The 13,431-nt window shown below is 43.1% G+C and overlaps 1 protein-coding gene across 1 annotated transcript in view; it reads right to left on the bottom strand.

Moving 5' to 3' along the window:
• Synpr (synaptoporin) overlaps positions 1–10,573 on the bottom strand; it is a 349,008-nt gene extending 338,435 nt beyond the window's left edge. The window contains exons 1-2 of the mRNA XM_028894513.2: positions 10,342–10,573; positions 10,141–10,206 (exon numbers count right to left, since the gene is read on the bottom strand). Coding sequence (XP_028750346.1) covers positions 10,141–10,206; positions 10,342–10,359 — 84 coding nt within the window. The 5' untranslated portion in view covers positions 10,360–10,573. The remainder of the gene's footprint in view (positions 1–10,140; positions 10,207–10,341) is intronic.
• Positions 10,574–13,431: the final 2,858 nt, after the last annotated feature.

Here is a 13,431-nt window from a genome sequence, read left to right as displayed (position 1 = left end):
GTGATAAATACAGATATAGACACGTGCCTTTTCTATTACTGTTGTTGGAGTGGGGGGAGTCACTGATACCCTAGATCTAGGCATGAATGAGGATTCTCTATTAATAGAGAGAATTCAGGAAGATGATTCAGGCCATGGAGTTTGGTGTCTGATTAGATTCACATCCTTTATTACTTACTAGTTGTCTGCCTTTTGGCAAATGATTTGATCACTCTATTTATAAACAAGGTTATTAATTAGTCCTCAGAACATAATGAAAATCAAACAAATCATTAACAGCAAGTGGAAATCTGCTTGAATCCACATATTAGAATTAACGCTATTTGTGTGTGGTTTATGGTCATCCCACCGTGCACCGTTTTTCCAGTGGGAAGACAATAGAAGCAAACACACACACACACACACACACACACACACACACACACACACACACCATCACTGATATAACAGTACTCATTGAGCAAACTCTTTATACAGTACTAGACATCTGGAGAGACTTCATTGCAACTGTAAATACAGCATCATCACTAACAAGGTCTTCTCCAGGTCCAGTCCCACAGCTGTGGTACTGACCAGACACTGCTGGAGGTTTTGCTAAAATTCAACCCTTACAAGCAGGCCAAAGATGTGACAGTTCTGACACCCATTTGATTGCAATGGACCAGTGAGGATTCCACAGCTTTAAAAAATAAAATAAAATAAACACAAATTAAAAAGGGCCAGAACTCTAGCACATGGCTGATTCCAAACCCACATTTCTTCAAGCCTCAGGTGGATTTTGATTATCAAATAATTCCTGTTCTCCTTCACAAAACAGACAGCATTTGTCACCTGGAGCAAGCCAATGATATTTCTACAAATTTCCTGTTTTATAGCACATTAATGAACACCACACACACACTCATACACACTCCACATACATGCACCACACACACACACACTCAAATACAACACAATATATAAACACACACTCCACACACAACATACACATACATACACATTTCCATTGTCCAGTCATCTGTTGGAAGTCATCTTTTTTTTTAATAATGTATTTTATTTTTATGTGCATTGGTGTTTTGTCTGCATGTATGTCTATGTGAGGGTGTCAGATCTTGAAGTTACAGACAGTTGTGACCTGTCATGTAGGTACTGGGAATTGAACCTGGGTCCTCTGGAAGAGCACTGCTGAGCCATCTCCCCAGCCCTGGAAATCATCTCTTTTTACCACCTACATACAGACCTATCATTGGGCCTGTTGTGCTCATAAGTTTAAAGATGGTCCCTGCTACTACTCCATTGGAAAGGATGGTCTAGAGGAGAATGGCTTGACTCTCATGATCCTTTAAGATCAAGCCACAAGTGACAGAATAACTCTGGACATTGGGCTTGTGGGAAATGAATTTATACACTAGTTTGTTGGCTTATGATATGGCCTGCGGTTGATAGTTGGGTTAAACTGAAAAAATGATCAGCTGAGGCAATTGCATTCCACCTCCCAGGGTATCAGATGAGAATCTTGGTTAGAATAAACAAGAACCAGACAGAATATGTGGACAGGGAAAGCAGCTCAGTGTCTGAAATACTGCAATGACAGCCATCTTGCTAAAGGACTCTTGCTGCTTGGGTCACTGAACACTGAGCTATGAGCCGGGGCCTATTTCAGTTCTTAACTATTATTTTTATAAGGGCTCTCTTCTGAAACTAGCTGGTGAGAATGTCCATACTATATCTCTTCAACATTTCACTCAGTTTATTTGAGTTAATCTCTTTTCCAACTAAGACTAACAGCTTAATATATACTTCCGCGGAGTCCTTACAATTCTTCACAACAGATTTTATGAAGGCCAGTGTTCTCTAGAATTCACTCATTCATCCTCCATTCTGTCTCTCTCTTCCCTCCTTCCCTTGCTTCTTCCATCTAATATTGAGTAGCCCCCAGGCCCTGGGAGCTATAGAAGGATAAGCAGATGTTCTTGGAGTCAGCCCTTCTGTATACCAAGAGCCGCACTACATCTTTAAAATGAGCAGATGAATATGATCACAGTCTGCTTTGGCTAGAATGCAAATTCACCACTGAGGAGTATGCTCTAAACTCCCTTAAGAAGTCAGCATCACCCAGCAATGCCTCCTATCCATGCTGACACCCAGATGAAAAATAATTCACTACCTAGTTGGGGTTGGGTAAGAAGGGAAATGGAATGGTCCAAACAGAGGAACTGACATGTGAGAAAGCCACCTGCTCAGCAAGAAACAAATCACCAGGGCCTCTGAATAGCCAATTGTCTGAGAAGTGAAAACATGTACAGAGCATGAAACAGGCTTCAGATAGAAGAGGGGAAGGGTGATCTGGATTCCCTCCTGTGCGCCTGTTTGTTTGGGTGATGAGTTAGTCTCAACTTTCTCTTTTGTGTGTCTCTGCATGTGTGCATGTGTATGTGTACTTGTCCATGAATGGTGTGCGTGTATACGTGTGCATGTGGGGACCAGAGGACAGTCTTGTATATTTGTTTGTTAAGCATCATTCACATTTATTGATTTATTTACTTCTGAGACAGGATCTCTCTGTGGCCTGAAACTCATCCAGTTAGGGAGGCTGATTTGATTGAAGAGCAAATCCTAAGGATCCTCCTGTTTCCAACCCCCATTTTTGGGATCATAAGCACATGCCACCATGCCCAGCTTTTTCCATGGCATAGAACAAGCACTTTACTGACTGAGTCATCCTTGAGGTCTGATCCTCCCTCACTCTTGTAACTTCTGAAGAGTCTGAAGCAGAGGCTAAAAGGTGGAGGCTGTGTAAGAAAGAAGGACTCAGCCCAGTGGGGAGCCGAGTTCAAGCTCGCACACCTCAGCCCTCAGCACATCCTCCACCCAGCAGCCCTCTGTGATTGGGTCACCATGAGAAGCACCATCACTGTCAGGGCACTCACTCACTCACTGTGGACACACATTATTTCTTTTAAAATTTCTGACACTGTGGGAAGACATGCAAGGGGTGTTCTCTCCAGTGTTCAGGTGAGGAAACACTCTCACAGTAAGGCTAAGCTAATGCCGGAAAACTGCCGGGGCATGCACCTGTGGTTGACAGGCTCTAGAGAGGAGGCAAGGAGTAGGCGAGGGCAGGAGTGAGCCAGGCCAAGTGGTGGTGGCAGTCTTGGACCTTGACTAACTAACAGTCAGGCACTTCTTTATTTATACAGAATTCAGTAAGCATGGATAGATTCATGTTGTTTCAAAACATAGATCATTTCTTTTTTGTTTTTGGACATGTATTTCACTTCCTCTTCCATATCTTTTAGTCATCACTGATAAACCATGACAGAACAGAGTTATCTTTTACAATCATTTTTCCTCAAGTTTAATTATCATTGATAAACAGTTATCTTTTATAACCATTTGTACTCATCAACCCCATAACCCAATTTTTAAGAATATAGAAGCATATGATAGCCTATTCTGGGGCTGGCAGTTCTGTGGCTTCAAGGATGCTAGACATAAGAAAACCTCCAAATCAACCCTGGCAGATTGCCATGTCCTGAGCACTATATTAACTCTTAATGGTCAGAGTGCTCAAGAAAAATCCTCAGGCCAAAGCTGCTGCAGTTAGTATTCAATTGTGGCATAATACAATTTTTTAAATTTCTTTTTTCTTCATAGAATTTATTTATATTCCTAATCCTGGCATTCTTTGGCTTCTTGGTCATATGACCCCACTGTGGCCTTGCACGAGCTAACTTTTCTAAGAAAGAGAGTTCCTGACACCTCATTCTTTTATCATCCTTCCACACCATTCTTTGCCCATCAATATAAGTCTCTATGTCTAACTTTGTTGCTGTATATGCCACATAATCGCCTGAGTGTACAGTGAGAAGAGGCTTGTAATCTGATTTTTGGCCAACTCCTCTAGCCCACCAAATTTTGTTGACTTTTTAAAATTTACTTTGTTTTAATTATCTTGTTCCTGAGTAAGTGCAGGGGCAGGTGTTTCAAGAATATCTCATAAAGAGATCTCTGACTTGTGTATGTGTGTCACAACCTCCAAGGCACCAGGAAGACCTTCAAGTAGATAAGGATATCTCTCTAAAAGAGGGAGGGGTAATATGCTCAGGACTTTCCTAGGGAAGCTTAGAAGCAGTACTCCTCAGAGAAGGCATAAATGATTTCCTACCAACCCAATATCCTTAAATAGTACAAATATTAAAAGTCCCTCAAATATGCAACGTGTGGAGATGAAGACCAAAAGTGACATGGCGGCCATCATATGGCTCAGCTTTGCTGAATCTTTGTCAAGCAGCTGTGCTGGCCTTGTGACTTTAGTCATTCTCATCAGATTTGGCTGCACTAGGGATCAAGGATATATGCACAAATGCAACAGAAGAGAAACACAGCCTACAGAAGACAAAGACATTAGGAAGGCCCTGGTCTGACACACACCTATCCTGCATATCTAGAATTTTTAAAAACTAGTGCAGGACTGTTTCCTCCTCACATTATACCTGTGATAGGGACAGGTTTGAATCCTCTTGAGAGAATTTCACTCTCTTATTCTTCCCTGTTCTGATGGGCCCTTATGTCAGCTGCCTCAGTAAACTCAGAAAGCCTTATGTGCTGAATTCTAGGGTGCTGCTGTGCATCATGCATGCATCCACTCATAGTCCATAGTCCAACTGAACACAATTTTGACAGAGGTGAGGTTATAATTAAATACACATTAACTTAGCACTAAGTACATTAGACTCTTAATGGAAGACTGCCACTCTGGATTTTGATGTTTTACATTATCACTCCTCATCTTGCTTATATCAGAGGGAAAAGGGAGTTGCTTATTGTATGCAAAACAAAAGGATGACAATAAAATGTGATTAGATTATTGACTTTATAATGTCATAAAATGTGGACATTTATGTGAAAAAAAAAGATTTTAAATAAAATTGCTCAGTTAACTAACAATGAGCAGAAAATGAAGCCAAATATGAAAGACAACAGATATCTGTTGAATTTTCTCTAAAAGCAGACATTCTTTGGCATTTTCAGAAAAGGTCTCAATTATATATCTTGATGGAAGTGATAAACAATATGAAGTACAATAGCATTTGCTTTTAAATCTTTGAAACTTTGGGACTGGATACACCAAGGGCCTGCCGCATGAGAGGAAGAAGACTGTAGCACTTTGAGACATACAGTTCGAGGGGAGGCTGGCAAGACTTGGCTTTGGCATTTCCAGTGGCTTTGTTCTCCATGAGTTAGTTAGCATCCCTGAGCCCCAAGGTGAAATGATGTCATACAAAACAACATGACATATGAGATGTATCTTCATCTGAAGCTTGCAGAGGAGTGTGATTATCCTTCTCTTACTCATATAACATCATTATATCACATTCTGTTATAGGTACCAATTGATTGTCACCAGTAGCAGGAGTTATGTGTGTTATCTCTTGATAGCAAAAAAGCAGATACAAGCGTGATATTTCTTGGAGAATATAGCTTAGAATTTAGCTTCAGGAATGGAAATTATATAAATGCTAGTATGATCATCTAAATAGACTACATGCATATCTGGATTGGCTGGCCTCATCAGGGAGGTAGAGGAGCAGAAACAAAAATTAGAAAGAAATGTGAAGTCCAGAGTAGTAGACATGTTATAGTAAAATTAGAGAAGGATATCGAGAATAAGAATTAGAGGAATCCGGCAAGTTTATTCCGTAAGGGCAGAATCTGGAGCTACAGCATAATGCTAGAGGACTAGTCAACCCACACAGAGTAGTGATAGAGGACTAGTCAAGCCACACAGCAATAGTGTTAGAGGGCTAGTCAAGTCACATAGAATAGTTCTAGAGTAATAGTCAAACTATACAGCATCACCAGGGGAAAGTAGTCCTTCAGGACTGCTCCAGCAGTGCTAGTATTTGAAGCATTATTGTGTCCTGAGCAACACGAACATGTTGAGTGCAGAAGAAATAATGTGTTTATGTTTACACATGTTGAGAGAGAGAGAGAGAGAGAGAGAGGGAGAGAGAGAGAGAGAGAGAGAGAGAGAGAGAGAGAGAGAGAGAGAAGAAAGAGCAGGAAGAGGAGGAGGAGGAAGAGGAGGAGGAGGAGGAGGAGGAGGAGGAGGACTTTGCAGTATTAAAGTAACAAAAAAGAAAGACCAGTAGAAGACAGGGTAATATGTACATAGCTTTTGAAAATACAAAAACAGGATAAATTAAGGTATTTTATAACATTTTCAAATAGTGAGTTAAGAGATTTATAGCACATAATTTCTCATCAGGGAATAAATGAAACAGACTACCAGAGTCAGGTCTTTGTTTTGAATCTCTGGTTTTGAACAGTTTGTAAAAGTCCCCTGACCTCGTTTAAGTAGAGATCAAGGATGGGGAAGTCTTTCCCAGGACATTTGACAGTGGTTAAGGCTTTTCCCTCCAAGCTTTTCTGAGCTATTAAGACTTTAAATATATCTCATCCACAAGCTCTCCATAAGGAAAGAATATATGAAGTGCATCTTCCCCTTAAGGCAATAAACCCCAAAGTAGAGGATGCTTTTGGATGCCAACCAGTTCAAATGGTCCATCCACAGAAAAAAACACTTATAACACGGGTTCCTAAGAATCACTCACATGTGTGACTGTAGACAAGTGATATGTCTGCAATTTTGATTTTCCTGACTTTCCTGCTCCGCTCTCTATCACTGACTACCAAGTTGCATCTTGTAAAAAAAAAATCACTATTTATATTTTAGTTGTATATACTGTTATGCTTCCTTCTATGTTCATATAACACACACACACACACACACACACACACAATTTTCTTTTTGTAAAGAGTATGTTGTGCTGTGCAAGTACCCCGCACATCTGACGGAGCACATCATTTACATACTGATTAAGAGAATGAACGTTGTTCTTCTCTATTTAAGGTTTTAAGAAATAGTTAAAAAGAAGGAAATCTTACTTTCTTTCTTTTCTATTTTTAAGAATTATTTTGAAAGAGAATCTCACTGTGTATCCCAGACTGATCCTCCTGCCTCAGCCTCCTTAATGCTTGGAGTACAGTTGTATACCACCATGCCTGGATTCATTTTTTCACATTTAATAATTGTATCAATGAGGATTATAGGCCTCAACTTCCATGTGAATGAATATTAAGTTAACTGATTGTAAATGAATATTAAGTTGATTGTCTTTAATCATAGTATCATTTACACAAATTACATGTTGAGATATTTTTCTACATGGATTTATGAGTTGTTTCCATTCTTTCCAACTGCAAATGATGTTGCAATAGATGCCATTGAACATATTGTTGTGGTTTAGATGTGTATGTATCTTCCAACATTTACATGTTAAAACCAAATCTCCCAAATGGCAGTATTAGATGGGACATGAGTAACTCACAAGGAAAGAACCCTCATAAACAGCATTAGTGCCCTTACAAAGGGCAGATAAGGACAGAGAGAAGGTGCCATCTGTGAACCAGAGTGTGAGCCCTTGCCAGACACAGAATCTGCCAGCCTGTGATTGAAACTTCCAGCCTTCAGAACTATGAGAAAGAAATCTCTGATGTAACAGCTATCCAATTTAAGGCGAATTATTATTTTAAAAAAAACCCTATTATAAAAACAAAAGTGGACTATGGGACATATACCTCTATATGGACTTTTATTTCTGTGGGATAAATGCTGAAAAGGTTTATAGTTTAAAGGTTGAAGACTCAGCCTCAAAGCTACTTTCTATCACTTCGTCAACTTCTACAGAAACAGAGAACCTCGACTATTTGGTACTCTATCATTACCAATGGACAGTGTTTCAGATCACTTGCTCTTTACCAAGTGTTCTGAATGGGGCTAGTGAAAGATACAGAGATGAGACAAACTCCATTGTACTAGGAGAGTGCACTTCCACCTGATGTTACCAGGCTCCACATGTCACGGTCCTCACACTGGTGGATACTGGCTCTTCCTCTGTCCAGTGCTGTAACCCTGCACTCTCAAGAAAAACAGCCTATAATGAAATGAAATACAGTGTGATGCTTCTCACGAATAAATGAATCAAAAGTAAGAGAATCCCAGAAATGGAGTGAATCACTCAGTTTGGGGGTCAGAAATGGGAGTAGGGGTATGAGACACTCTTTATTGAGAAGTTAACATTTCAGCTGAGAAAAAAAAAGAAGACAAACATCTTTCCCAGGCCTATAGTGTGAAAAGTGAGATGTAAATGTTCACAGAGCTAAATGACAGTGCCTTTGTGTTCTGAAGAGACAGCGTGTACCCAAGAGCCGTGTTTCATCAGCCTGGTGCATCTGAGAATCACCTACAGGGGCTTGTTCAGAATGACGGTTGATGAACAGCTTCCTCATGCTTCAATTCAGTGTCTGGAAAGCTGTGATCTAAGCAAACTCTCAGACTGACCAAGCTTTGAAATTTATCAACAGAAACCTAGTGAGTAAGGGCAAAAATTAGTTTAAGAATGAGTGATATTTCAAGTCAATGACAATGTGGGATAGTTACAGGTTGTATCAGAAAGTGGCCTCAGGTTCCTGAGCTCTGGGGTCAAATAAGCTGGCAATTGGAGCACTGTTTGATTCTTAAGAAGCCACTCCTTCACAAGAAGTGCTGGGTGGATGGCTAAGTGAATGAACGCATCAGGAGGTTGAGGAAGACAACTAAAAGATCCTTCAGCTGTGAGAATAGCATTGTTTGTTGGACTTGGCAACAAGGAAAAAAACAAAACCAATCAAACAGCAGCAACAACAAAACAATACTAAGACAGGCAGAGTCTTTCAACAGATAAAAGCCCTTGCTGCCAAACTTGACAATCTGAGTTCCATCCCAGAAATCTACGTAAGTGGAATGAGAGAACTAACCCTCATATTGTCTTTTGACCTCCACATGTGCACAATGGCCTTGATGTACACACACACACACACACACACACACACACACACACACACATACACAATGTAAAAGGAAAACAGTATCAGAAGAGCCAACTGAAAGCCAGTAGCTGGAGCCTTCTTAAAGAACTTTCTTGAAGAGGTTAAACTGATCATCCATTCAGGCACTGTTGTTTAGATCAGTGAACCGGGCAGGTGCAATTACTGGGACTATGATATAAACATGTGTCACACTCTCTGGAGTAGTGACGCACGTTTATATCATAGTCAAAATTTGTAGTCAAATCCAGACACATGCTTTGTCTCTACCTCTGAAACCCAGAACAGGCTCTTACATAATTTCCTAGCTAGTCAGTGTTAGCGCCTGTGATTAATGCCACATGACGGGCTTTGAACTTTCTGTTCAGATGGCTTCTCTCGCCTTGCAGAGCTCCTAGCAAGAGGAAATGTGTGACCCACAGACTTCACTTCTGATAACTATCATTCCAGCCAACAACATTGCCATTGCCCCATGAGGCCTCATGAGGAACCATTTTTGTATCTTGCTCCTGTCTACAGACAAATTACCACAGGACTCTTGAGGTAGGTATTTAAAACAGAAACACGCCAGAGGAGCAATATAACTTCCCACAGCCCAACCCTGGAAGAAAGCAGATTAAGGATTCGTCTGGGAAAAGCCAGAAGAGTCTAATAGGAGTCTCCACGGTAGAGAAATGATACTAGGGAAGTCCTCTCTTCTATACGCTCACTAAAGCATCCTGGAGTCTCCCTCTAGCTGGAGCTTCCAGCAGAGCAGTGATCTCAGAGCTGTGAGTATCACCATCCAGAACAGACGCTGTTCCTGTGCTGACCAACTTTTCCAGCTTAGACAAGTCCTCCCAGCTCTCCAACAGCATTCCTGGGTACCTATCCCGCGTGGCCTCTGGCTCACAGGGGTCCAGGGAAGAGACCAGAGCTCCCTGGAGGCTTCTCCTTCACCCTCCCACCCTCCACCCCCACCCCCGCTTCCCCACCAGCCCTGCTGGCCAGCACGTTTCTAAGGGAGGTGATTCCGGCTCCTGCACAAATGCATTCACATTCCCTCTGGAATCCTAGTGTGACCTCGACCCTACCTAGCAGTCCCGGAACAGCATCTCGGGAGCAGCCAGGATTGAAGGAGGCTGGACCCCAGGCTGTGAATAGACCTGGGCAGAGAGCGCCCCACTTGACCTCTTTCCACCTGGCAGCTGCTGCCTCCCAGCTACTCACCAACTCCAGAGCTCGCAGGAAGGCAAGGGGTTCTTTCAATGCCCGAAAGGTGCCCGCCGAGGCCAGCTACAGATGAATAAGACAAGAAAGATAAAGAAAAAAAGTATAAACGGAGGGCTGGGGACACCTGTCCAGGTGTCGGGATCCCCGGCCATTCCCCAGCCCTAGGCCAGCAGCTTTGCCTGTCCTGTTCAGTTTTACCTGGCTCACAGGGTCCATGGCTCGCCCTTGCTATGTCTTCTCCCGCACCGATTCCCTGCAGGGATGAAGTTCGTCTGACCCGCGGTCGCCAGGGTCAGAAGCCACTTCAGGCCGCAAGCAGCTGACCCGAGACACGGGAGGGGAGCGCCGGCTGCTGGTGCCGGCTCGCTGAGGCTCGGCTGTGCTGTGCGCTTCGGGAGCTAGCACTGCGGGAGGCAATCGGAGCTGGAGAGGGGTGGGCGGGGCAGAGTGGGCAGGGGAGCAGCAACAGGGGAGGGGAGAGAGAGCCAAGCAGTCAGGGCCAGGCTGTCATTGGCCAGCCGCACGCTCCACGGGGGAGGGCGCCGGGTGGGCTAAGCACAACCCGCTCACATTGGTCCAGGCCCAGCGCGCGCAGCTCTGGGCTCCGGGGAAACTTTGGGGCTGTTGGCTGGCAACAGTAGGCTAATGTCCTCAGCAAAAAGGCTTCCAGTAAGAAAAGAAGACCCACTGCCAGGGGAGACATGCATTCACTCCGATGACTTCTCTATGACAAAGAAACCTTCGATCACTGATCACTTTAGTCATTACCCAAAGCCTGCATGGAAAGGCTTCCTTGTGGCTAGATAATTTCAGACTGTGGGCCTGAAGCCACTGCTTCTTCCCCTCCAGGAAGCAGGGGTTGGGGAGGAAACTGGTGTGTAGACTGGGGAGTGACGGCGATGGTGAGAGAGAAGAAGGGCTGGAGAGAGAGAGAGACAGAGACAGAGACAGAGACAGAGACAGAGACAGAGAGAGACAGAGAGAGAGAGAGAGAGAGAGAGAGAGAGAGAGAGAGAGAGAGAGAGAGGGAGGGAGGAGGGAGGGAGGGAGGGAGGAGAGGGGAGGGCAGAGGAGGGGAGAGCAGGGAAGGGGAGGGGAGGGCAGGGGAGGGGAGGGCAGGGGAGGGGAGGGCAGGGGAGGAGAGGAGAGGAAGAGAGAGAGAGAGAGGAGGAGAGGGGAGGGGAGGGGAGGGGAGGGAGAGAGAGAGAGGTGTGTTTGTGGGAGGGAGGTATCAGCATAGAGTGCTCCAACCGGAATCAACTGATCTTGACTATAGCACCGGGTACCAGGCAGGTAGGTCATCTTCCTGACCATGTGTGAGGTCCGTAGCAAATTCACCCTATTTTAAAAGTAGAAAACAGGTGGGATTAGAACTAGCACGTGAAGGACTAAACTGGCGTTGAACTTAAAGGACATTAAGGACATTTCAAGCCTATATACGGTCTCTTTTTAACTACATGTCAATCCCCTAAGTGCACCCCCCAAAAAAATAATGATAGATAAGAAACAGTTTCCACCCCAACCAGAGTCAAACTCTGCTTAGAATGTAATGAGAAGTAGCTCACCCCCACCCCTTAATGGGTCAACCTTGCTGAATATAATAAACAGCAACAACTTAGTTCTGTCAATCAAGAAAACACCTTGCTAAGAGCTTGACAGACATCATTTCATTAAATATTCTCAAAACACCCACTGGTTAATAGTAGTATCCTCAGTCTTGAGGTGAGGAAACTGGAGCTTGCTGAGGGGACGTGACCTGCTCAGTGTTGTTCAGCTTGCAGGCAATGAGCCAGAGCTTAACCAAAAACGAAGTCACAGAAAGCCTGGAGGAATGAGAAGACAGGAAAGAGGGACAGAAGGGCGCAAATCCGTCACTGTATGCAGCCCTTTCTTCTCCCTTTGGACTGGAGTCTACATATGAAGTGGTCTCCCGGCAACACAGAGAGTCCATCTGTTTACTACGAAGATTTGCCAAAAAGGCTTGGAGTGTGTGGAAATATGTAAGGGGTGCATTTAATATTTAGGAGTGGAGAAAATAAATATAGAAAGGAATAATTTGCAATCTATAAGAAGAGACCTCAGCCCAAAATTGGGTAAGAAGAGGCTTTTAAGAGAGACACCTCCAACCCTGTCAATGGGTTTTTATTAAAGAACAACTAGAACTCAGAAGAGTGGGAACCCCAACAGGCCAGTTGTGCCATCTGCAGCCACAGCTTTGTTCCTATTGCTCTTCCTACATGCAGTTAGCCTCTAAAACAGTGGGAAACAATTGTTGAAAAAGAAGCCTCTGTGCAGCTACAGGGTGTGTGGGAGAAGCAGAACTTAATCAGTTATTTTGTACTTAGTGTCCTGAATTGTGTGTTTATGAACACATGAGTGAACCTGTTTCTTTTCATCTGTGAAATAGAACACACAATACTGGATATTGACTGTGGCTAGACACTATGAGGACTCGAGTAGATTTTGTAGATAGCCTGCATAGGACAATTTCTCATACTTCAATTCTCTTGATAATTGAATCTTCCCAAAAGCAACCATGAAAATATAAATGTCCAGACTGTAGCACTCACCATCCACTCTTAGGATGCCTCTTTCTTTTTGGTCCAGGAGTAACCATGTGACTTCCAGAGACAATGTGTATTTTTTCTGAGGATAAATTTTGGGGAGAAGTTTGGAGAATTTTATATAATTAACTCTTTGGCTTATTTCTTAACACTAAATGATGATGAATATCATTTCTTCATAGATACTGGGGAGACAGCTTAGTGGTAGAGCATTTTCCTGGCATATGCAAGGGCCTGGCTTTGGTCCCTAGATTACCAAAAGCAGAGTGGGGAAGAAGAGTTATATAGAGGCACCGTTGACGGTCTGGGTTCGCACACAAGACTGATGTAGAATAGAGCTGCAGCTGAGCCTTGGTAAATATGAAGCTGAATAAGGAATGCTTTGGGAACTCTAAAGAACTGAGATAGTAAAGAGTTTTGCTGTTATTGTTGTTACAATTAACCTTGGCTGATTAAAAAGATTTCACACAGTGAAGTAGGGAAACCCAGATTCCATATTAGGTCAGTTTACCCTATTGTCTCTGCATTCTAAAACATCATCTTTGCTCTTCTAATTGTCAGTGAGCCTAAGGGGTACAATATCTCCTGTTAGTGATAGTAATTGTCCTGATAGTATCAATTGAGTTTCTGCTACATGCAGACTGTTGCACTGTTCCCTGTATTTCATTTAAGCCATATCCCAGCCTGCTCTCCTTCTCTGCAAATAGCATACCAAGCCCTAGGT

Source organism: Peromyscus leucopus, chromosome 9, assembly GCF_004664715.2.
Source record: "Peromyscus leucopus breed LL Stock chromosome 9, UCI_PerLeu_2.1, whole genome shotgun sequence".
Taxonomy (NCBI): domain Eukaryota; kingdom Metazoa; phylum Chordata; class Mammalia; order Rodentia; family Cricetidae; genus Peromyscus; species Peromyscus leucopus.
Note: the sequence above shows the minus strand (reverse complement) of the source record. Positions and strands in the feature narration are given on the sequence as shown.